Source organism: Ostrea edulis, chromosome 10 (genome assembly GCF_947568905.1).
Source record: "Ostrea edulis chromosome 10, xbOstEdul1.1, whole genome shotgun sequence".
Lineage (NCBI taxonomy): Eukaryota > Metazoa > Mollusca > Bivalvia > Ostreida > Ostreidae > Ostrea > Ostrea edulis.
In genome coordinates, this window is record NC_079173.1 from 10916789 (window position 1) to 10944040 (window position 27252).

The window sequence follows — 27252 nt, forward strand, 5'->3', positions numbered from 1 at the left end:
ATTGAGAAAATACATATTATAAGTATTTATACAAATATACAATATGATGTGTCTACAATATATACAAACTTCAGCAATATAAACAAAGTCAATATCAATGGTACGGGGTCCACTGAAGACTGACACGATAAAACTGAAATAGATAAGGACACATTCATCAGTGGAGGATGTCCAAAATTCATGTTTTCCAATCAATATCGCCAGTCCTCGATAAAGAACAATATAGTGCTTTAATTTAAGCAACAGAATGGAAATTTGCACTGAAAATCCATTATCAAAAATACGAAAAGTAATAATACACCAGTATTCATGGCTTTAAGTTTTGTTGTTTTTTTTTTTAAATTCTATTGTCTGATATTTTTCATGACAATACGATATCTCGATCCATGGATAATGTTGCTTCAATGGGTTGCAGTTTTATCTCTCGTTCACATCTGTATTTGCAGGAATGAAAATTCCCCGCGATAATGTACAGTCAAATTGTTTGATACAGTTTTGGACAGAGAAGCAAAAATGGTGTTTTTTAATACTTGCCACGCATCTCATCCCCAATGGTGGCATAGTGGTAAAACTAGACCTTCGTCTGATCTTTCCTCCCACTCCTATAGTGCATTTTGTCATTCGATTCATCCCCTCCTTCTTCGTTTATTTGCGCTTCAAAACGTTTAACAAATTTTGAAAGAGATGTTGCACGTTCAATTTCATACTAATTTCTGGTATTCAAAGCATTGCTATTGAAATTGAAATGTGTTTACGAATAGCAACACCTTTGTTCTACATGATATCCCTATTCTCTCAACTAATCTCGCTTTCAAGAAACCTCCAACCCCCCAACCCCCCAGTAGAAATAAATAAAATAAAGTCACACAAATTCAATTTAATCGATGAATACTGGTATCATCAATTTTTAGAAACATAGACATCAATACTGTATTTGCAACGCAACATGTTTCTTAGTAATGCGTAACTCAAGCACATGCTAACTCTTTAAGTGTTTGCATTTGAGACCCATAACGAGGCTGTAAATTATTCAAGGCCACTGTGATAAAAGAATTTTTAAGGAATTTTTCTGGGTTCCTCTAGCCTTTAGAATGATCGATTTGTGGTTTTAAGAAGACTGTCAATGAAATTTACCGTCCCCCAGTCGTAATCAAATTTTAGATTACTTTACACCGAATAGCACGCTAACACATTGTAACACATGCGCAAACAGTGTTTGATGTTACGTAATTTCGACCTGTTTTTTTTAGGGCTCTCTGTGATTGATAAACCGGAGATGCGTATCACGCTGCACAAAGCACATGTGAAATGACTGGGAATGTGTGTTTAATTGTAACTAATCTGTCCTTTGCCTAAGAATTTTATATAGATCTATATACTTTAATTGGGGAGATTTTGTATTCTTCGAGCATCTCATGTGACATTAAAAAATTTCTCATTCTAATTATAGGAATATTGTCAGTTATTAAACACCTTGTATTTCCTGAAATATCAAATTTTTATGACTAGTCTGATAAATGTGGAAATACCGATACGTTCATTGAAATGTTTTCTTGAACATTCATATTTCAGCGTGAAAAATGCGTCAATTGGAAAGCTTGTGTAAACAGCAATTCCCAATATCTATTAATTGAAACCTCGAGGGAAGCATAAAAAGTTGAGCTTTATCTTAAAGTGGGTGTGGCCTAATTACATGGTTCTGATTCACGCTGAGTGGGCATATTAAATACAAATTACTTTGGTGAAAGGATATATGTTATCAAAGTTTTCAATACTTTAAAATCATGGGTAAAAAATGTAAGAGTTTCTCTATAAAAATCATCAAATTTTGCTAAGCAACGTTGAATAAAAAATAAAGCAATAAAATGCATGAACTGAAGATCAACCACGGGCGTTTGTTTTTCCATATACGAAGTAAAAGTCTATCCAAATACACGTTAATAAAATTGTGAAACAAGCAATTTGAAGGAATTATTATTCATATCTGAAAAAATATTGAAATGAACTAAAAAGTGATCAAATGAATAAACCAATTGCTACCTTTTTATTATTATTGATATTTATGTAATAATTGATTTTCAATTTTGATGTAAAATATATAACGGTACCCTTGGAATTAATATCGTTAAAGTCCTTTACTGTATGAGAAGGAGACAGCATGGCTGCATTTCATTGAGTCAATATCTTTCAATAATAATAATGACAGTAATAATGAAATTCTCTATTTTATCTATAAATTTGGTAACATTTTAGGTTCATTTGATAATTCCACCACGGCCCCAATGTTGTATAAATGGCCAATACGCATCGGTGCATATCCATTTAAAGATTTCAGAGCCAGCATATTTTTAAAGATTTACGACCCTCATGTTTGAATATATTATAGAAATGACATGTTTGTTCTGTTGTTACAGGGAAATGTTCTAGTCAACATTATCATGCACAGAAAAACTCGCCTCAAAGTCAACCCCTCCCTCAACCCCCACCTTATCTGTGTACTGTGTGGAGGATACTTAATCGACGCAACGACTATCGTGGAATGTCTTCATTCATGTGAGTATAACTTTAATTGATTGATTGATTGATTTTATATTGTTTAACGCCCCTCCCGAGAATTTTTCACTCATATGGAAAAGTCACTATTGCCGGTGAAGGGCTGCAAAATTAGGCCTATGCTCGGCACTTTCGGCCTTTGAGCAGGGAGGGATCTTTATCGTACCACAATTGCTGTGACACGGAGCCTCGGTTTTCTGAGGTCTTATCCGAAGGACCGCCCCCATTTAGTCGCCTCTAACGACAAGCAAGGGGTACTGAGGACCTATTCTAACCCGGATTCTAACGGGAAAGTATAACTTTAATAATATTTCTTACTTTATAAACTACATATACATGTACAATACTGTTCGCGGAAAGGACAAAAAAAAAATTATAAATGTCATTAACTTTTACAATGCATCATGTAAACTTTTATCGGGTTAATAATGATACTGGTGGGGGTTTTTTTTGTTTGTTTTTTTTGTGTGTTTTTTTTTCAACTTCTTTATGGAGTTGATACTGATAATTGGATAGTTAAAGGTGTTTTTTTTTTAGGTAACATCCGATATGTATCACAATTGTAAACAGTTGATAAATTCTTAAGAGTATCGATCTTCGAAGTAACTATTCAATACGACACCTACTTCTCAGTATCAATACCGGCAAATTGATATCTTGATATGTATGTAATTGATAAAATTATTAATTCAAAATGTCATCAGAAAACAGAGACAACTTCCAAAATAATTTTTTGAAATGCTTGCAGTGTTGTCCACGAGGCAAATGTATGTGTTGTCATTTATACACTGACCATGCTATTCATGAAAAAAAGAAAAGAAAAAAAAAAACGACGAAGAAAAACCCGTACCGCGTAATGCGTTATAAATGTATTGTAAATTTAAACTCCGATAAGTCGGATGTTTTTGTTACGGGTATAACACACGTCACTATAATTAATTACTTACTTAATATACAAAAACTCAATATATAAATGAATTCTCAAGAATGAGATGGTAAAAGAGGAAGGATTTACTAGTAATTTGTTTCCGTTCCCACGTAACTACTCAAAAGTGGAATTCCATTCATAAAAACGTTTGCAAGATAAGCCGGTTGCTTTCTGCCTTGATAACATTCCGAGCCTTTAAAACAGAGACCATGATGTCCCCCGTCAAGAAGAATTATATATAAAACTCCGCTGCAAGTAGGCATTTTTAATGAACATCTTCTACCCCAGTTTCTAATATAAATTTACAATTCAGATACGTTGCAAGCGAATCCCTTGTAAAATTCAAGACGGCAGCATAAGCCGATTAACTCTACAGCATTGATTTTTTTTTTTTATATTTCTCAGCATAAAACGTTTTGATGACCATTAGCATTTTATACTACAGTTCTCCGTGTTATTTCCGTAATCTGATACAAAGGCATGCGGTGAATATAAATGATTTTTTTTTTAACTATAGATGCATTATATCTTAAACACGACGAGTTCTCTTTATGTTGGAGAATAATTGACTTTTGAAACCTAAACTATGGCTTTATTTTGTATAGTTCCCTTCTCGTATTAATACGTGTCTGCTTTCATTTATAGAACTCTTGCAATAAAAGGCAGACAACGACGTTTTTTAAATAACTCCGCCTCACTTAGTTCCTTTTTGAACTGCTCCAACTGCTCTTGGATTTGTGTAATGTTAACTAGATGTTAATGTCAGTTAAAAGTTAGCTACATGTAACTTTTGTGCAATTGCGTCCTGAAAATTAGTGAATATGAATGGGAAAATCATTGACAGAGATCGCGGCAACCGGTAGATAAAATACGTGTCTCAAAGCCCCCTTAATGATTGAAAGTGATTTAAACGAAACTGCTAATAGCAACCATAATACTGTGTTAATTTTCTACTACTGAAATATATAAGTTAAACAACTTATAAATAGTCTAAATGTAAGCGTGTATACAGTGAAAATAAATTTGGAATTATGAAATCTTTTCCTTTTTTAAAATATCGGATTCAGGAACCAAATCCGATAAATAAGAATGAGATTTTTAAAAAACAAACAAGCCATTAGTTGTTTTTTAATTATACAGATTAAGACCTTTTAGTATGTAGCATTCATTTACGATATGAGAACTGTTTACTTACAATGTAGTGTCCTATAAGGCAGCGGCAAACAACGCCCTGGCGAACCCCACAATGAAACGAATACTATAGCGGTATATCGCCCCCCCCCCCCCCCCCCCCATTATTTCATCAACGTATATTATAAATAGAAAAAATTATTGTATTGTGATGTATATACATACTAATATAATTTAAATTCAAACAAATTAAAACAGAAGACATGAAATCTAAATCTCTCTCTCTCTCTCTCAGTTTAAATGTAGTCAATAATAATGCAGAATATATATTGCAAGAAGTAGGTAAATAGCTTATTATAGTGACGTATGCTATACATGTAACATACTCTTTAGATAAATACATGTACATATAACAAGCAAAAACAAAAAACAAAAAAAACAAAACCACCCAATGATAATAAGAAACCTTTCGGCCCCTAAGTCCTTTTGATATGCAATACATTTATTACCCATAATGTTTTTAAGAGAATAGACTTTCTACAATTATAAATGTATATAATTATTTAGCAGAATATTTGACCGTTTCTTTTCTATCTGACTTTTATAAATGTATGTGTGTTGTACGTCTCGAAAGACTTTCCAGTAATACATTTTAAAATTTTTTAACAAGACTCTTTTTACTGAAAATTAACTGTGATAATTATCGATATTCTCGGAATATCCAAACTGCAAACAGCTAGGGATATGTGAAATTTGTATTATGAAGAAAAAAAAGAAAGAAAAGGAAATGGAAGTATTTTTCGTGTATTCATGTGTTTTAAATTTTGAGAATCCACTTTTAATTGATATGCAGTACAAACTGTGTAAAAAGAAATGTTCACGAAGACTAATGAATAATCCCAATTAAATGTACGAAAGTCGGGGACGAATAAGGAGGGAAAATGGAGATTAGAGCCATGGAATATATTGGGTAACGCATAGATAGTGCATTATGTGGAGTTCAATTTATATACATGTATTTTTAAAAAATAAATTGCGTGATCCACTTGTCTTTTTGTTCAAGTCTGCACAAAATTGGGAATAAAAAATGGAATGTCGAATGTCGCATGATAAAGAATAACAGAATATTTTAAATCTTCTTTTAAAAATTGAAATACGAAAAGGACAACCCTTTTACAATAATTATAGTCTTTCCTTTTACTTTTATAGACGTCTTCACAGTAAAGCTGATATGGACGGTTGCAAGGAAAAGTTAAGACAATTGAACGATCAATGTGCATTTCCTTGTCGTGAAACTCAAAAGTGCAAAATTTGTTGTCAATTAGAAAATATATGTTCTAAAATTTATACAGTGGCACCCCCCCCACCCCCATTTTCATGTGTCTTCATCTATCTGAAGAATCGAATGTAATTACATTTCGTAAGCATGTAATTCAATGTGCTGATATTATGTTGCTTTTCATAGAGAGGACATTTTTCCCGTATGGTATTCCAGTTGTCAATCAACATCGAGACTGGTTGTTCTCATTGCAGAGAAATTCTCCAACTATGCCATGTAAATCCTCCCCACCGTGTTATTGTAACTTTGATTCTACAAAAGATAATAAATAGTTACGCTTGATCCAATAATCCTTGTGGGCCAATACACACAATGGTAATTAATAGCAAAGCCATTGCCTGAGATGAACCTATGTAAAGTAACATGTCGATTGCGGTCTTAGCTCTTCATATCAAGTTCTGAACTCGTACTGAACTGCCGAAATGTTGAATGCGTTCCAAAGCAGCTATCAAAGATAAGTAAGAATACCATTGATGATTTTGAGCATAGGAGCTGAGGATTAGTGCTGGTTAGAGAGAAAATAGAAAAGGACATTGTGTTTATCAGCTGTCGATCTAGGTGATAAAAACGTTTTAATGAAAGGAAACATGCGAACTAGAGTCGTGCTCACATCCAGTTATATTTTCTTATATGAAAGGTTTCGAAAAGTAGCTTTTGAAATTTGTTTATTTTGATTTTCTTAATCAAAACTTTGATAGTCATCACAAATAAAAATGGAGTTTATCTTAATTGTTTTCTTAATGTTTAAAGCTTTACAAGATAATTTAATGGGTTTTCTGAATCACTAATCGAATAAATGGTTTTGGTTTTTTTTCTTTTCGAACGAAGTGTATGAGAATATATGTGTAGTATTGAAGATGCGTGTAATTACGCAAATTTGCAATGAGTCACTATGAACATTACCGTTCATAAATAGCTGGAATGCTCTCAAGCGATGAAGAAAATCATTTTTCTTTATCTTTGTGTGTGAAATTTACGGCCTACTGTGACGTCAGCGCATAAACTGCTCTGAGCTGTGCTTATTGATGCGGAACGGCAGAATAGAAACGCAAGATTGAGTAAAACTGCTTCTGTTGTGGAATGTAGGTCAAATCTTAAGTAGATTAAACGGCGAATTCCTGATAATGCATGTTTTTAACCGCGGTAAGGTAAGGAAAGGGTCATTAAGTGCGCGAGCACTTAGTTAATGTCACTATCGATCCAATTGCAATCGCTGACGTGCATTTCTCTCGTGTAATCTTGGAGGCTAAGAGTGAATTATAAGCCTGACATTTGTAGACAATAGCTCAGTTTTACATGAAATGGGAAAATGTAATTAGTTTGAACTACGGAAACTTTGTAAAAGACAAAGCAATCTTTATTTCATGTCAGAATTAAGCAAATGTGCAATGAAAAAAGGATACTATTGACAGAGTTAATTAACATGCAAACACTCTAATGTAAATTAATATGAACGAATAAATACATATTTACCCACAACATAAAGATATTTCAGTGTCTGCACAAGTACGTCACCACATGATAGTCCTTTGTTCTTTGTGTAAAAGTGAAACAATTGGAAGTTTTTATTTTTCTAAACAACCTCCACCCCCCCCCCCCCCCCCCCCACGTAAACGAAGTTTGGGGGTATAATGGAATCACCATGTCCGTCTGTATGTCTGTCCGTCTGTCTGTAGACATGATTTTGTCCGTGCATGTTCTAAGGTACGAGTACATGGATTTTTCTGAAAATTTGTACACTCATTATACTCACCATATGAAGATTTTCATATTGAGTGGACAATTTTTCTTCAAGTTACAGGCTTTTTTTTTCTGCTTATGAACTTAAGTCATTTTTGAAACTTAAAAGAGTTTATCTTCAAGATTCTTGAAGTGATTTGGACGTTGTAAATACATTGTTCTTAGACTGAACTGCATTTCTTATTTTAAATTAGAATATCTAAAGTATTAGAAAGTTATGCTAATTTCTATTTTGTTTAAGAATATTGTTGTTTGATAATATTTCAAAAACAAATTAGAATTTTGAATCAGATCTTTTATATGCATTTTTTATTAAAGTGAACAAAACATGTATGTACCTTACATTTTGATTGATAGTGAATGAATGAATATTTCCATTTTCTATATATCCATTTTCTGTTGGGGGGGGGGGGGGGTCATACTCTAGCAATTTTTAAACCATGTACCAAATTAAGAGAAATGATAATGAAAAATTAATACTCTATCCTATTTATTGGTATAGTGTTTATATTGAGCATCACCGGAAATATTTTAATATTTGATTGATTCATACTATATACAGTTTTTGTAGATACATTTTTGATGACTATACGGTTTTTGTAAATACATTTTTGGATAACTATATAGTTTTTTTACAGACATTTTTGATGACTATACAGTTTTTGTAGATACATTTTTGATGACTATACAGTTTTTTGTAGATTCATGTTTGATGACTAATTGACTATACACTTTTTGAAGATACATTTTTCGATGGGATAAACTTTATTTTTTCATTTAGTAGAATTCGAAGAAAGGAAGGAAGCACGAGTAATTAGCCTCGGTTTCTAAGTGCTATCAAACTAATTGCTAATGACGACGAGGTGGCGGCGATGATGATGATAATGATGTCAGATTATGAATGCAAGACAGAATATTTCTAGAAGTCAGTTCTGATTACATGATGATCTTTTCTTGCAGTTTGTAAAACCTGCATTGTCCGATACTTGGAGTCCAGCAAGTTCTGTCCGATCTGTGATGTCCAAGTTCACAAGACCAAACCCTTCACCAACATCAGGTATAACATATCAGATATAATCATATATATATTAATTAACAACCAGATTGTCAAATTTTCGGGATGACCTGTCCCTTCTTCAGGACAAACGAAAAGAATTACATAATGTGGCCAATATTAACAGGGAATAATAACAAAACAGCAAAAACAACATATAAATACACCTAGCACTACAACTACACTAATCTACAAACGTACATGTATTTACATCACAGTCTACATGTTTTTGGTTTTTAGTTTTGCCAATCAATGCTAAGAGCGAGGCGAATTAGGACATATCCGATTCGTCCAAAGAGCTGGGGCGCGTTTTACAAAAGAACTTACGACCAAGTTTACATACTGGAATTTTCTAGTTTATTGTAAGATCATTCACGCCAAATGCAAAATATTTTTTTTTAATATTGAAAACTAAGCCTCAGAAAAGTTTTACTTCATTCACTCAAAGTAATAACAGTGTAATGCAATTTAAGACTTGCGACTTGTCGTAAGTTGTTTTGTAAAACGGGCCCCAGATCCACACACACACACATATATATATATATATATATATATATATATATATATATATATATATATATATACATAACACTGACATGACCAAATATGTGGATCCAACTTCTAGGTATCGGGTGTTGTTGGATTTTAGTGCTGTTATATATAATTATATATATATATATATACATTGTATATATATATGTAGTATATCTATCCTTTATTTTAAATCATGACGCTGATATAGTTGAACTTCAGTATCTCGAACATCGATATCTCGAATACCTTGAATATGCCGAAGTGGGTTTAAAGTCCCATTTATGTTTTCTTTATATATTTGAACCCCAATATCTTGAACCCTTAGATATCTCGAAGTTGTTTCTCGACAAATGAACCGTAAGTCAAAACATATCTTTTAGCGAACGCATAGAGTAATTTCTGACTTGAACACTAGTATCCCTGATAAAAACTTGGAGGGGCTATGATAACAATTGTGCACGTCAATCTATCGACTACTGACATAAATAGTAGGAATTGATGAGTGTAGCTAGTGTAAAATGATTCAGGTGACTGCTTCAGGTCTGTCATAATGACAGAGGTCTCTGGATTCAGATTTACAAAGTCAGTCATTTATTGTAAACCGGTCAATTATTATTAGCTAAAAGTCATCAGGACAAAAATTAGAGTTCCTCCATTTCCACAAGAATTTTTTTTTATATGTTCATAAATTTTCTAAGTGAAAAACATTTGTCCAAGCTTTATGTCTGGTCATTGAAGTAGGCGTGTCGGAAATTGGCGGGTTTTGGGGTCATTGAAGAGTAACCATATCTCTTTCAATACGATGCTTGCACATAAACTGTGTAGCTATGAACAGGATTCGTATTTCGATACCAGAGGGGGTGGGGGTGGGGGGAGGGGGCTCCGTGGCCGAGTGATTAGAGCATCGCGCTCAAAATCACACGGCCTCTCACCTCTGTCGGCGCGGGTTCGAATCCCACTCGCGCCGGTAAGTGAGAAAGTTTCCCAGTTTACTTTCGCCGGGAAGGTCAGTGATCTCTTCCCAGGTACATTGTATCTGGGTTCTCTCCTCCACCAATGAAAACTGGGCGCCACCAGATAACCGAAAAATTGTTGAGTGTGGCGGAAAACATCAATCAATCGATCAATCAATCAATCAATCGATACCAGAGGTCTGTTACCGTCAGTGATTCTACACACCTTGATACTTCGGAAATGTGCTATATTGAGGGTTGTAATGGACTGTAGCATTTTTTTTTTATCACATAGGCGGATCTAGACGGAGTTCATGGGTTAAAACCCCTCTTTTTATTTGGTTTAAAGTTTTTTGATATAAAAAAAAGTCATTTTTTGGGTCGATTTTTTGGGTTCTTCAACCCTCTCCTTTTTGGGGAAGAAAATGCGTAATTAACTTGGGTAACCCCCTTTGACAGTTTTCTTGATCCGTCCCTGCATCTGATATGCCGGTAATTCTTCGTATGGAAAAGCACTGTTTTTTCCTTCCTTTGCTGCTGCTGATTTTCATAGCTCTCTTTCGTAGGTTTTTGCTTTTTCAAATTTCACCGCAGCGCAGACCTAAATTTATTCTCCTCGCTGCTGTGTTAAAGCGGGATGGATATTGTTTTACAGAAAGAAAAAAAATCAATGCATAAAGGAAGCTTAATATCTTCTGGCAAAAATCGGTATAGTCTGTTCTGTACAAGAATAAACCATGCCTGATCTAACATACCGCGTAATCGTTTCTGACGCTCCTCATCGATGTGAATTACGTCACACACATTACAAACCTCAGCTCAAGTTTAAAGGAGTCCAATTTAATCAAGGGCATCGAGTATCTGTGTTCACTTTGATGTATAGAATATGTACTTGAAACATGCTCTAAACTGCAGTATAGATTATTATAGCAATAGAATTTGATGAAAGGACGCATCAACACAATTTCATTTTCTTGTGTATGGAATAAACGTTATATTTACCATTCAGATATGTATTTACTGCAGTTACATGCTGATATTTCTTAATTTGACTCCTTGGTTTTGTTTCAGATTAGACCATACACTTCAGGATTTGGTTTATAAACTGGTGCCAGGATTGTTTCAAAGTAAGATTGATTGATTGTATCTTGTGTAACGTCCCTCTCGAGAATTTTCAAGACCAGTGAAGGGCTTAGGTCTGTTGAGCAGTGAGGGTTCTTTAGCGTAACACGGACGTCCTTTTTTAAGGTCATCTCCGAGGACCCGTGACATTCACACCTGATGACTATTTTACCAACGTAGGTCTGTCGCGGCCGGGATTCGAACCTCGACCTTCCGCATGCGGTGCAAACGCCCCACCTCTTGATCACCGTGGCAGTTAACTTAGGGAGAATAATTAATGTAGACCTCAAATCTGTATCATAGAATGATTGTGAGATAAATTTTGTTAAGAAGTATAAATAAGAATTTAAAAAAAAATTATAATTGCTAATTATTTTTATTCCTAAATTTTGGTGTGTTTTTTTTTAAATGCGTATATAAACAAGTGAAGATAAAGAATGGTGATCAATCTCATAACTCCTATAAGCAATACAAAACAGAGAGCTGGGCAAACACGGACCCCTTTCATGACCCCTGGACATAATTATACCAGAGGCGGGGTTATGTATCTAGGAGGATATCCGATCATTTTGAATATCACACTGATGCAATTTTTAGGGCTTTGTTTAAAAAAAAAGAAAGACACAATCAAACTTGCACAATCATTAAAAAATATAATTTCTTACACGACTAAATTTCAATATGGAGTCAAATATGCTGTAAAATAGCTCCCAGGCTATACAAAATAACAATAATAATAAAATGATCTTAATAATAAATAACCCAGTGCAAACAAAAGTTGGATATAAAGCCCAGAGAAGTTGACTACGTAATGTCGTTCATCAATCTCCTCTGGTAACCTGTCATCTGATACATCAAACACTTCACATGAAATATAAATGACTTAACTAACGGTGTATTGATTGTTGTGTAGCTCCATATTTAACCCTGACATCGGTTCATCGTAAAACGATACCATTACTGGGATTCTCAGCTCTGAAACGGTGAATGTGGAAAGGCTAAATCCTTCACCATTTTAAAGACAAAAAAACCCTCCCGCTTTGTTCAGTCATCTGAGGAAAACTATACACATGACGGGCAGCGTTATCACATTAGGCGCGCGTTTGTGATGATCTTGCATGAAAGAGATAGTTTAAGAGTTTTATGAATGAATTTAATCAATGTGTTGTTTGTGAGACGATTGGATAAATGTAGAATTCATTTGTTTTTATGAACTGAACACGTCACGTCTTTGAAATGGAGAAATATATTTATAAAGAGTATTATGCACGCACAAATAAAATCTATTTGTGCAGTGTTATTTCTGGATTTGGTTTAGGTCATGTTGATTATATTTTTTCCACAGGCATTCATATCACCTGGGTTGGAATATACTTTAAAAAATTGTAAATTCGAACCCAAGCGATATAATTGCCGGTGATGTTTTCGTATAATATTCAGCTACTTAAAAACATCTATAGGCTCTATACTAGACTCGTGTTTCGTAATTCCTCAACCCATTATAGATACAGTATAATCATGCTTTCTTTCTCTCTCTCTCTCTCTCTCTCTCTCTCTCTCTCTCATATGCATGGTAGCAATCGCATTATCCATTCATAAAACAACCAGCTCTTATGAAATCCAGACGGAACTTTTAGGTCTCCTTTATCTGAGTTGAATGTCTTGTTTGGATAGATATAAGAGTGTCCATTGTATTGTAGATGAAATGAAAAGAAGAAGAGACTTTTATAGAGACCAAGGACTAGGTAAACCTTTGCTTTGAATGTTTCAGTTTGTTTGTGTTCATAGGAGGGTGGGGAAGAAATATGAAATGCACTTTTAATGATGAAAAATAAGATATTCTCTAAATTTGCTATTGGGTTTAACTAAAATTTTAGGATTCAATGAAGTGGAAATGAAAGATTGATATAATTAGCAATATGCATTTTTTAAGAGTAGTAGCAAATCACTTAAAATATTTATTTTAAATCAGAAAACCAAGAGATTATGTTTCCGTAAAAGAAAATGTTTTTAAGGAGATCAATTGTTTTTCCTCTGACAAGTGTATAGTTGTAATGATGTATATGTTCCTTATGATCATGTACCATTATATGTGGTTTGAGTTAATAAATTGAACTTGAAGCAATCAGTATTTAAACAAGGTAAATATGTACATGATACTTCCCTTGCATGTTTTAATGTTTAATGAATAATGTACAAGCATCCATTAATAAAAACTCAATCGTAGATTGAAGTCATTGAATAAAACATTAAATTTCTTTTAGATTTTCACTGATAGTTTTTGCAATGTCGCGATGTTGGTTTTTATTTCATATGTTTAGAATATTATGAATTAACAAGTGAAAATAATATTTCCTTTTCAAAGTCTTGCTCAGAGAAGTTTTTGCATGGAGACGATATGTTTTCCCACCAATCTCGGATAAAAAAAAATTTTCCTGATTTTTTTTTTATAAAAGTAATTTATTATATTTTATACCCCGGTATTCAAAATTTATTTATTCTTTATTTAGCACAAATACGGCATTGTTGCATTCCGTATGATGGTTATTAAATTTTATTGTCATTTTCCGATTAAAATAATCACCAAATGATATAAAACATTGGCAATTGTTTGGGTTTTCCCTCCAGATGTGGACAGCATGTGGGATGACCCTGACAGGCCGGAATATTACACGGACGATGACGGAGAGATCCAGAGGGAGCGCGTGATCTTCGCTGAGGACGAGCAGATCAGTCTGGCACTGCAGCTCAGCCCAGAGTAAGAAGCCTTTTATTTCCTAATTAGGTCAAAGGTTAGAGGATAGTGGTTTCCTCTCGCAGCAAAATTCGATTAGATGGCGCGATATAAAATACATCGGGTTCGTTGTTGCGGTGCTAAGTTGCGAGGGGGTACTCCGATTCGCGATGCTGTTTTCTTTTGTTCTGTCTGGTAGAACCTTTTAAAACATAAAATAAATCTTCATTCGACGTCAGAATAACCCCCATAGACCATCGAGAGCTTATTGTGAATGAAGCTGTTTTTACACTGATGTTTTTGTATGAGGGCATCATTTTAGCTTTATTTTTAGAAGTAAAATTTGGCAAAATGTGGAGTTTCGGGGATTTTAATTCCCCGTGGCCATGCTTTTTCCTTCAAATGAAAATCAATCACATAAGTGTTTTAGTGTTGGGTTTTTTTAATATCATATTTAATACGTGTACATGTAATTTCAAATCATAATTTTTTGTTCTATGAGGTCTTTATTTCTAATACTTTACAGTAGAAATCTTACTCTTGTGTTCAAAATTAAAAAAAAAATGCTGGTCTTTTTCTTATTGGCCAACGGTTACATGTAGTGAGAATGAATGGATATAAACTTGCTCTAATTAATTCACTGTCGCTCATGTCTTCATTAAGAATGTAAATGGGTTTTTACTTTAAAATGGGTACACCATAGCGAAGAGTTTTATGGAATTATAAATGTATATACTGTATACTTGTACCGGTTATTTGATAAGACGAAATTATGTTGACATTTAGGTGAATATCACGAATAAACAGAAATATGTACTTTCAATTTTAATGTTGATTGATAGAGTTTATGTTAACTGACTTGATGTAATTTCTAACCCTATCGGATGATAAATTGTAAAATTAGACGATTCTGACTAATGTAGTGTGCTGTTACAAATAGGAAAACTTGGTGTGAAAGAGTTTAATTTTTTTTTCTTGAAGTAGTTTTTATGGTTTTGTTCAGTCACACAAGGCATTCAATTCGGACATCACCTGACACGATACCTGTGCATTTTCAGTTTTAAAACTCCACAATACTCTTTTTTTTTCAGTGGAAAACCTCCCAGAATTCCCTCGAAATGTACAGGCACGAAAGATAAAGAGGTAAAAACCCGGAGAATTCGCAAATCGCATATTTAGAATGATAAGTTAATTTATATCATTGATACTAGGTGGGTTTTTTTACCTTTTCCGATGACCTTCATTTTAAAATGAAATACTGTAAAATCGTTAATTGATGGTTTAATTTTCAATGATATCGGGTCATGGACATTCATTAATTTTAACCCACAATGGATTAAAGAAATCAATTTACAATGTAGAAATACAGTTCCTCATTCATATAAATTAAATTACTAGTATTAGAAATAATTCTCAGAATGAAGACTATTTAATTTAGGCATTCCAGATATTTTGTATGCGCTCTGATTTTTATCATAATAACATTATGTTCCTTTGTGATGACGTAGGCTGAGGACTGTCGTTATCTGCTATGTCCAGCTGCCGTGACCATCGGGCTACTGAAGAAGTTCATACGACTTAAGTTTTCCCTCAACGACCGTTATCAAGTGAGTGTTGCTTTATCCGTATTTACATCCATGGTCACCAGATCCCACCTCTGGTGTGTTCAGGGATCCGTGTTTACTCCACTTTTATTCTCGGCACTCTTTATGGGAATTATGAGATTGATCACTGTTCGTTGTCTCGACTTTTCAAATAGGTGCTGGAATTGAAATGTATAAATGTAATATTTTTTTTTCTCGATTTCCTCGCTACAGATTGACATCTATCATACTGACGAAGTCCTGAGCGATTCGTATACCTTGGTAGACATCGCTTATATCTACATGTGGAGACGGGTAAATATCTTTATTTTTGGTATACATGTATACATTGTATGTATGTAGATTTATGAAATTGTGTATCCTTTATAAATGATGGACTTAAGAGTGTCTGTGATGGACTTAATGACTCGAGTTCCCCCCCCCCCCCTCCCCCAAATAACACATATAAATTAGGGAGGATTCTGATTAATTTCTTAAATCGCTGTATACAGTTGAATGTTTGTCCCATTTCGTTTTCACCCCGACGGGTTTGTTGTTCTTCTTGCCCCCCCCCCCCCCCCCCCCTGTTCTAGATATATCCAAAACCGGGTCCTATTTTTCGTTACTTCCGAACAAAGAGTTAATATACTTGTAAATTCATTCAGTTTTGAATTCGCCGATAGAATGATGGTGAGTTGGGTAAACATATTGGGTAAAAATAAAACGATGGTGAAAATTTTCTTGTATACAGTATTTAATACAATCACGATATGTACAACACTGTAAAATTACCATGATTTCTTTTGTATTTCTTCAAATTATTCTAATATCGTTTATTCACATACTGTTTTCAGTTTAAATCATTTGTAATTAATGGACATGGGTAGTTTGAAATGAACCACTAACTAAATCGCTCGTGATTAAGCTTGTTAATTCTGACAATATAGGGGCTGCCATAAAGATAATGGAAATTATGTTAGACAAAAGCGATAAATTTAAAGAGTCTCGTTAGGGGCCTACAAAATTAAAAGTCAAGAAGTGCATTAATTACAGAGAAGACGATGAGATAAATACCGACATGTGCACTTTTAAGTTCCAAAAGATCGTGATGGCTCACAATGCCAGTTGAAATGAGAAAGAAATGTCATAGTAGAATTGTTAAGGAAGCGCTCACATTTCCTTTGAAGTTTACATGGCGCTAAAAGTGCAGATATATGTTGGAAGAAATAGACTTCCTGCAAAGAAATTACAGCTTTCATTAAATGAAAGAACTTGAAAAATTCAAAGAGAAAAAAAAATCAACTCGCATACTGCTCCTTTTCGAAGTTTTATATTTGCAGACAGCAGGCGACAAAACAAAGAACATTTGAGAGGGTTTTTGTTAATTAACATAATTAACGTCTGAGATTCCGAAATCATTTATTTTCCTGGTGCCCAATGTTTATGTATAATGTTCAACCAATTTTATAGTCATCAATTTGCTGATCAGTGAACGCGTGAGACGTTTAATGCTAATGCTATTTCTGTAAAACCAAGAAATTCATCACCAATATGTTCTGGACTCTTAGAATAGGGAAATATCAGACCGTCCAAATTCGATGTTCAGTGCCCAACATTACGTGTACTTCCGGTATGACATCCATCTCCAGATATTCCGCACTCAAAAATTGTACTTTCTCTTTTGTTTGTATATTTCAAGTGGTTTTCGCGGTATTGCGTTCACACGAAAATATAATTCTTGTGAATAATTTTATATTTATGCATAGTAATGAATAAATCTGATGTTCATGAAAAATCTCGCTGATAGAATTTTTCAAGTTCATGGAAGTGAGGCCTTTCGAAAGATAATTTACAAAAAGTTTCTTTTTTCAAGATTTGTACATTTCAATTCCCCTAAAACCTTATTCTATAACAATTAGAAAAAGTTTATGCGACATATAAAAGAAATTTGGCAGCTGCCAGGGATTGGACCCTGGTTAAGTTCCGCCGAATAAACAAAGATTTAGGCAGGATTTAGTAAGAAAATTGCGTATAATATTTATATATAGGTTTACACACATCCTACAATGATATAAAAGTATATATAATTATTGACTGAAAGAAGTAAAGACTCATTGAAAGAAAGGAATTCGATAATGCATGTACATAAAGTATATATTAACAGAAGAAAATATGTTATATATTCCCTAATCATCTCTGCATATTTTATAATTTGTGAAGAATATCGGTTAAAAAAAAGAGCTAAAAACAAAAGATGTTCACTTCCTGAATCTATAGACGTATACCCCTTTGTCGTTCAGTAGAGGGACACACCCCCTTAGAAATTAATGTTTTCACATACTACAGTTTGGCATATATATATAATGTATATACCGGTAATTTTTTTGGGGAAAAGAAATGATATTTTGTAATTCTAGCCGCAATATTTCAGCACATTTTGTATCTATATACATGTATTTTAAAGCAACAAAGGGTAAAAGTAGGTTGAACAAGATAGTAGTTTCATTTCAGAGAGAATAAAATCTAATAACCACATGTTTCTATTTAACAGCATAACATCAGAACCTATACGAAAGTACTATTTTCTAAATTACAAGTACAACCAGTCATTAAGTCGAATGAATGCTGTCTGACTGTTTTATATCAACTGTTGTTAGGCCGTTCTTTACATACTGTAATTTTGATCCCGGATTACTCTGTTTACCTGATGAAAATATAGTGCTTACGGCGGGTGTGACCGGTCGATAGGGAATACCTACTCCTCCTAGGCACCTGACTCCACCACTGGTATGTCCAGGGGTCCGTGTTTGCCCAACTCCTTTGTATAGGAGTTATGTGACCACTGCTTATGAGACGATTATCAATGTTCGTTATCCTCACCTTTTCATCTTTACAACATTCTACTTACAGTAGTTTAATAATATCGTGTTCTTGCGAATCAATAAATTAATAATACACCTGCCTCGTGTTTTTCAATGGATCTTGATAATTTGAGAATTTTATCCATTGATAATCAGGAAAAGCTACAAAGCTATCCTGATAATGCTGCTTTGAGAACAAGTGCTATGTTAATGTGAATGCTTTCGGAAAATCAGCTTTATTTGTGATATATTTCTAGAAACATATATATATATATATATATATATATATCCAACGATGACTAAGTACACATGATCCACATTTAATTAATTAAATGTGGATCATTTGGTGTACTTAATTTTCGTTGGATATATTGTTTCTACTTATTACCTATACCATGGAGACTTTTTCTGCCATTTTGATATATATATATATATATATATATATATATATATATATATACAGTTATATAGTTATATTATATATATATATATATATATATATATATATATATATATATATATATACAGTTATATAGTTATATATATATATATATATACAGTTATATAGTTATATTATATATATATATATATATATATATATATAGTTATTGTTGAGTTAATCGGCGTTTTCTAGATTTACAAACCTAATGAAAAGAAAGGAAACACAATTTGGCGGAAAATGAGCAAGACTTGCATGTATACCAACACCAGTGTATTGTGATTTTTGTCATTGTATCTCTTTCCATCGGCAGCAATGAAATTCTAAAACGTCTGTTAATGATAGCTTCAAACAAATTTAGTCATGTAACTTAATGTTGCTAGAAGATTGTAAACACAATTACCATGAGCTCATTAACCCCGAACCAAACCAGCACATTCCATTTGTTCGAGACAAAGTAAAGGCTTATTCTTTTCCGCGGTGTTTAAATTGTGTTATGCGTGTGTATAAAAGGCGTGTACCGGAAACTGACACAGAAATTTTACCCAGATTATATCTTTTATTTATCTGACCCTAGACGACAGTAAAGTGTATCTAGTTTGTCGAGTCGACTCTCTAATTGTACGTAGATGTGTTTGTATGGATTTGATTTCATAACAACACTACTCGTAGACATCGCGTCTTCTGAGTGCACCCGTGGAACTTTCTGGTTATATATCAATAAGCCCCTCTCGGCTACAAACGATGAACATTGTGTTTACGTCAGTTGAATGTAGCCATCACTTGAATTCACTCCAGTCCAACTGAATATTTACGTGGTTAAGTGCACTCGGAATTTTATTTTAAATATTTTTTAATCTACCATGTAGCAAAATTTGTTGGGGTAATAATTTTGTCTATTTAGAAACATTGATGCTATTCGCGCCGTCCAAATTGTTTGCTTTACAGCTTTAGTCTGTATGCAAACTACAATTTTGTTGTTTCTTCAGTTAATGTGAGTTGCATTGTAGTATTTCACCAACAAGAGTAATAAACAGGTTTTGTTTTTGTTTTGAACATATTTTATTGATCAAATCAAAAGGATTGGGAACAAGTTCTAACAACTTACAAGTCCCTCTCCTAAAATGTTACAATATGCCATGCAAGGTAATAATTAACAGGTAAAATGTACAATGATTAAACGAATCTACAAGTTCCTTCTATAAATTTATGAACAACTGAAAAAATATTTATATTAGTTTGCAGAGGCATATTAACATCACCGCATACGGTAATAACAATTCTATATCAATATTGACCAAGTCAAGCATGAAAAGGCGATTAAAAAGATTATTTCTAATAAACAGGTGCCCTCTGCTATGCGTAACTTTTTTCAGGGGATGAGAACATTGTATATATTTCAATGCATTTTTTTTTCAGAAAGGACCCCTGTGTTTATACTATACCGTGTACACCAATCCAGCCAAAAGGTTCAAACGTGACCTCTCTTGCACGGAAAAGGTCATCAAAGAGTCAGTTACTGTGGAAACGGAAATCAAGAATGATGTCGAAGATGGCAAAGCTGAAAAAGATAAGGATGACAAATCGGAAGAAGTGGAATCAGAAAAACCACAGTCCCTTCTTTCGCTGCAGGAAACTGTTTCAGAACCGAAAATTCATACACCTTCAGAAAAACCCATTTTGAACATTGACGCATCGGAATTAACCAATGACAGAAACGGAAAACCAGCGGAACCATCAAGTGACACTGCTGAGACTAGTGTTCCGAAAAATGATGGCCAACCACAGACTTCTAATGCTCCCAAGCCCGAACCACAAGAAAAGGAGAAGATCTCATCGGAAACTGACAAACGTACACCAGCAGAAAATGGTTTCGAAGTTGCAAAAACATGTAGTGATAAAGGTTCGAATAAGACAAAGGCTAATCCTGTGGGATTAGAGAAGACACAGTCGAATGGACTTTCCTTTCCACCGAGCACGGTTAATAAATCCCCAGGTAAAAAGGACAAAAGTTGTAGCAGCAAAGCAGAAAAACAACTGCAGACTCAATCATTGAAACCTTCGTCGGCGATATTAGTTGTTCCCACTTCTGAAAATTCATTGAGTGTTAACCGCATCCCGAAACTCAAGTTAAATACTTCAAAGTACTCTTCACAAGGTATTGTTACTAAAAAAGCCACCCTAACAACACCCGTGTATCACCCCCGAGTGACACAGAAGACTTCTCTGCCACCCACTGATTTACAAGGTGCTGAAAAAACTCCATCGTCTGAGAAAATAGCAAAGAAAATGTGTACACAAAATGGTGCAAATTCTTCTTCCTCAGACAAAGGCAGAGAAAAGAAAACGGATTCTCCTAAATCTTCACCTTCGAAGAAATCTGCTTCGGACAAAACCACTACTGGGACCCCAACTAAACCATCGCCAACTGCCAAACATAAGTTATTACAGACTAGCTCCACTAAAAATGTATCAAACACCAACGCGAAAAACGCCAAATCCAGCGCTAGTAAGTCTTCTATTATTGGTGCTAAAACCTCCTCCACTACAGCGGCTCCAAATGTCAACAGTAAACAGGAGAACAGATTTACAACAAATGGACAGAAACTCAGATTGACAGTGCCATACTCTTCATACGGTTGTTACACTAATGGATTAACGATACCGTCACCCATGGGTTTTTCGCCTACCGTGACGTCACCCAGACCCTTTTCTTCATCCCCTTTGAACCGACCATTGTCAACATCTCCTACTAGGCGAAAAACATCATCGCCATCTCGTCGTGTTCCGTCAACCACCCCAAATGGCCGTTTGACCCCCGGGTCGTGCGTCTCTCCTTCCTCTCTATATTCCTTATCCCCTTCGCCTACAAACCGCTCCTTCCCCACATCTCCATCGCCTCATTCATTTAATCCTGCAGCTAGAATGATCCCAACGTCACCGCTTGCCCGCCATATTTCGTCGTCAACCGGAAGGATATTTTCGTTCCCAGATCGAGGCCCACCTATTTCCCATTTGCCAATTACCGTGCCTGCTGCCCATTCCCATTTGAATTTACGGTTAAACACGTCACCTCTCTACTCCAACAATGCGTCTCCTCATAATGGTGATCTGCCGCAGGATTTGAGCATTAAGAAGAAAACTTCTAATGATGAAAGCAAAACACCGTCATCAACGCTGAAAATACCAATAAAAGTTCCTATTAAAACCAATGGACTACCAAGCAGCGAGATCGATAAGTTTGCCTTTACAGACGACGATGAAGACATCTCACCATTAGGCTCAAGAAAACTCCATCCGATAAAAGCAGAGCCCGGGTCGGGACTTTAATTTCGTGTTGTAAAGTTTGTGAAAGATTGCAGCTGTGTTTGATAGTTCTACTTTATAGTTGGATTACCATAGTTTGGATCGGGTTTTGTGTGAAGAATCAAATTATTGTCGTCATTACCAGATTACAAATGGATTTATTCTTTCGCGATGACCTTCAGAAATTTAGTGATTTTTGTGTTTTATGTGCAGAAAGGATACAATTTATTTATCGAATTTTTGTTTGACGTGCGGATGTTTTCAGATGGAATGCTTGTTTATTTATCTTTGTTAATTCATTTTTGTGATCGGTTTATGCTTATACCGTGTGTATGTGTTTGTGAGTGTGTTTATATGCGAAATGTGCTAGGAAGCTATTTACAAATGTTGGAATATAAATTTGTGCCCTGAACTCACGAGACCAGACGAAAGTATAGTGCTGATTATCAACCTTCTGTAGTACTATTGTTGTTGCCAAAGACTTGATAATGAAATTTATTTGTGCTATCTACATTAAGTCTGTATTTCAATGTAACTGATCTGCATTTTGATTGGCTGATGTACTGAATAATACTTGAGGCAGTTCAAACGAGTACTCGTACTTTAAATTGTGACGCCATAGCGGAATGACGCAACATTAAGAAAATATTCTAATTTTAATTAAATGGCAAGATAAAAAGGTTCAATGTCTTACAAAAACTTCATTTATATAGTTTTCATCAAGACCATCCACCCCATTTGATAAAATATGATGAATGTTGATCCGAATTCATTATCAAATACAAGCATTAATAAACACTATACCCTTTTTTCCCACAAATAAATATACAGTCTTTAAATCTGTGAATGATATTAACAGTGAAAAAGTGATATTGTTTCATTAAACAAATCATGTAATCGTTGATGGAAACTTGTGGGAGTTTTGAATCCCCTCTTCTCAGGAACTTGAAGTTAGATTTTTATTCGATATTGATCATTATATTTTCTCCAGTAATGGCAATCAATTAAATAGTACTCTCGTTCATCCAGACAAGATCGTCCGTTTTCGTAAACGCTAACAAGCCCGGTGGAGTTTACGGAAACAGTCAAGCGTCTGGTTGAACGAGAATAAAGGAACTGGAAGTTACATTGTACATGAGAATGACAATGACTATCAGCGATTATCAGATATGACGTCATAATGCTGTTAATGGTGCTTATTTGTTTCCAGTAAAACTCGGTTTACTTTACAGTTATAAGTCACTGTTAACGACCTCGTATATATAAGAACGCACTGTGCGGTCGCTCAGTGGAAGAGCGTTTGCTTTGTAACCGGGAGGTCGTGAGTTCGAGCCCCGCTGAGCGTCAAACCTAAGACGTAAATATAGGTAGTGATTGCTCCTTCGTTAAAAGCTCGGCATTTAGAAGTGAGATTGACGGGTCTTTCTAATATGACATGAAAAGCGGAGGTCCCGTGTCGTGGTAGGTGTTGGCACCTTAAAGAACCCGCACTGCTATAGCCTTGAGCAAAAGCATAGATCTCCACCTACAGCTGGTGACGTCTCAATAAAAACTCAAAACAGACCCAAAAATTTGAAGTATTAACGCAGCCTGATATGCCCTTGTAAATAATGTTATTTTTGATCGACCACTTTTAAAATTTACAATGTGTAAAGGATTAACTATGTAATAATCTTGTATTGAAATTGAAATGTTTAGTTTGGGGGATTTTAAAGCCTTCAATATTACATTACATTTCAGTAGTAGCCTTTTTGATTTTTTTCCCTCAATACCTTAAAATCAAAAATCCATGACAACACCGACTTTTGAGATATTTACTTTCAGCGAAAATATCCTTGAATATATGTAAATGCTTCATTTTAAAGCAGCGCCTTTGTCTCCACATATTCAAACTTTCATTGTCACGTGATTTATTGACCTGTATTTATCAGTGTGAATTAATGGAATATGTTTTCTCCAAATTATATCGATCCCTCTTGATTTGATATATGGGTGGGTGTTTTTTTCTTGTTTTAAAAGTTGTCCTGTTGATTGTGTTCCGCTAAAACAGAGTTTTGAATATTGATTTATTTTATCTTTTCAGCATTCAATTACGTGTATTCCAACTGCATGTAAAAACTTACTCAAAAATATTGAGAATTGTGTTTCGCGTGCGTGTGTACATAATATCCATTGGATGATAATGGGCGTTGTCTCATGTTTGTCTCGTGTATAGAAATAAAATTCATCGTCTTTCACCATTACCATATGGTATTATTTAAGTGAAAATGCTTAGACATAGTGTATACATGTATATATATTTTTTCCTAACATTTAAACCATGTGCATGTGTATGTGTTCAAAAGTTAAACGCTGGCTACATTTTCAAAGTCCTTTTTTCCCCTCTCTAACATTGCAAAATACAAGTTCAGTTTGAAATTAATTCAATTCTTTCTGAAGTAAAACTGCTTATGGCTGACAGAGAGTATATATATATATATATATATATATATATATATATATATATATATATAGTAGGTTGTATTTTATTATTTTTACTAAAGTTATATCTTAAATGAATTGTCGAATTCTCTGAACGCTCAATATCTTAACCAATCATATTTGTTTACATGAAAAGAAATGTCGTTTTAAAACAGGGACATCTTTCAATAATTTCTATTTCATTTAGAATATTTTGCTGATTGCGAGTGTATGTGATTTAGAGGGGCATGTGATAATGAATTGATTTGTTGATTGTTGATGATGATATTTGTGTTGTTTTTTTCCAGATAATACTGATATAAATGAACATTGTATTATGTGCAGTCAAATAAAGACGCTTTGAATATCGTTGTCGTAATACCCCCTGTCTGTAATTTAAAAGATCTGTTATTCTTATAAACTGTGTACCTGGATGGACGTGTGTAACCGTACACAAAGAAAATAACACAGAATGTGGGATGTACCATCATTAACTCAACCTACTTGAACGTGTGCGCGGATCTAGAATTTTTATTCAGGGGAAGGTGGGTGGGGGTCCAGTCCGAACGGGGATTGGGTGGGTTCCAGCCTATAAGTTTTGTTAATCTATGTTTATCAGTGACAAAATGCATTTTTTGGTCAAATTTCAGAGGGGACTGTGCCCCCCCCCCCCCCCCCCCCCCACCCACCCACCCCCCTCTCCTCTAGATCCGTGCATGTATCAATGTCATTAATTGTGATATATGTATACTATGAAGCAAATTTATCAGAACAAAAACATAACTCTACAAAACGTTGAAACATCTCCAAAATGCAAAGCCCTGTCAACAAGAATACTATTTATACGCCTAGACACTGTAATCAGGAAAGTCGGAATTCAATGAGAATTAATTTCTGAGAAGACTGGACAGATTTTGTTCATTAGGGAATGCTATTCAATTGATTACTCGGTACACATTGGGATCCAGTAAGATTCACCTGATCCTGATTGGATTTTAGTACAGTATCCTATACTGTAGTAATACACATTAGAATCCAGTAAGTAGCAGTGGCGGATCCAGAGGGGGGGGGGGGGGGGGGGTCCGGGAATGGAACCTCCCTTTCGTCAGATAATTTTGCTTAAAATGGGTAAAAAAACAAACAAACCGTAATTTGATGGGGTATCCCCCTTTGAAAGCCAAAATATGGTTGAATCCTCCTTTGAAAAATTCCTGGATCCGCCCCTGAATTGTTGCATGTTCCCTTAGAACAAATTGGAATTCCATTTTATTCTAGAATAATCCCGAGATATTCAGATAGATCTGCATTGAAGTGATTCTCGATAATCCCCATTTCTTTCATCTGTTGTGTTAATAACACGGACGGTGTTGCTAACTTCCGGGACGTGTTCGACTTATTTCCTTAGTTAATCGAACTCTCGTACACGGTAAGGCGCAAAAACAATTTGTAAACACGCGGGAGTGAGATAAATGAGTAAAAGTACACAGCAAGCTCCTCATATAGGTATAGGTTCATCATCTGAATTCGATTCATGCAGAAACATGTTAGTAATAAAGCATTCAGTGAATAAATAAACATATGATATTCTTATTGTATCTTAAGCTTGTTGTTCGTTACGTACATACAACCATACCTAAGGTAGGCATCGTTTTGATGATTTCATTTTAGTAAAACATTTAAAATAAACTTTGAACGTGATATTCTTGATTCATCTACAACTTTAGTACTTTGTGCAAATCTGAATATTCCAATCTACCAAATCTGAATATTCCAATCTACCAAATCTGAATATTCCAATCTATCAAATCTGAATATTCCAATCTATCAAATCTGAATATTCCAATCTACCAAATCTGAATATTCCAATCTATCAAATCTGAATATTCTAATCTATCAAATCTGAATATTCCAATCTACCAAATCTGAATATTCCAATCTATCAAATCTGAATATTCTAATCTATCAAATCTGAATATTCCAATCTACCAAATCTGAATATTCCAATCTACCAAATCTGAATATTCCAATCTACCAAATCTGAATATTCCAATCTACCAAATCTGAATATTCCAATCTATCAAATCTGAATATTCCAATCTATCCTTATAGAAAACCGCATCCTGTTTATACCGACTGTTATTTCGTAACTCGGATTTCCACGCAGTATATGTATCTGTACCGAGTGGGATGCCACTTATCCTGGTTCCTACTGCATTCCAATTTGTATTGTGTAACATACACATTTTACTTACCTATATCTTTCAGTTGCACGAGTACAGCTGACCTTAGTTAGGGAGGAAGAACGCACAACGGTCCAGACCGGGATTCGAACCCAGGTCAATCCTGAATATCCGCCCATGGGCTCTCTATTTGATCCCCGCGGCGATGGAGCCGAACTGACCACTGCGTTCAGGCGTCTTCCTCTACTGACATTTCCAGGTCATGTCGTGTGCATCATGGTACATCTTCACGTTATCTTGATGTCTTGTACATCATGCTGATGTCTAGGGAAGGA

The 27252-nt window shown here is 34.6% G+C and overlaps 1 protein-coding gene across 3 annotated transcripts in view; it reads left to right on the forward strand.

The window, feature by feature from the left end:
• Positions 1 to 25106, forward strand: part of LOC125666797 (polycomb group protein Psc-like) — a 49862-nt gene extending 24756 nt beyond the window's left edge. For all 3 annotated transcript variants that reach the window (XM_048900084.2, XM_056151912.1, XM_048900085.2), the window contains 9 exons: positions 2415 to 2553; positions 8652 to 8748; positions 11304 to 11359; positions 13055 to 13099; positions 13983 to 14112; positions 15180 to 15231; positions 15597 to 15695; positions 15906 to 15986; positions 20391 to 25106. In XM_048900084.2, the coding sequence (XP_048756041.2) occupies positions 2439 to 2553; positions 8652 to 8748; positions 11304 to 11359; positions 13055 to 13099; positions 13983 to 14112; positions 15180 to 15231; positions 15597 to 15695; positions 15906 to 15986; positions 20391 to 22301 (2586 nt within the window). In that variant the 5' untranslated portion in view covers positions 2415 to 2438 and the 3' untranslated portion in view covers positions 22302 to 25106. The remainder of the gene's footprint in view (positions 1 to 2414; positions 2554 to 8651; positions 8749 to 11303; positions 11360 to 13054; positions 13100 to 13982; positions 14113 to 15179; positions 15232 to 15596; positions 15696 to 15905; positions 15987 to 20390) is intronic.
• The last annotated feature ends 2146 nt before the right edge of the window (positions 25107 to 27252 follow it).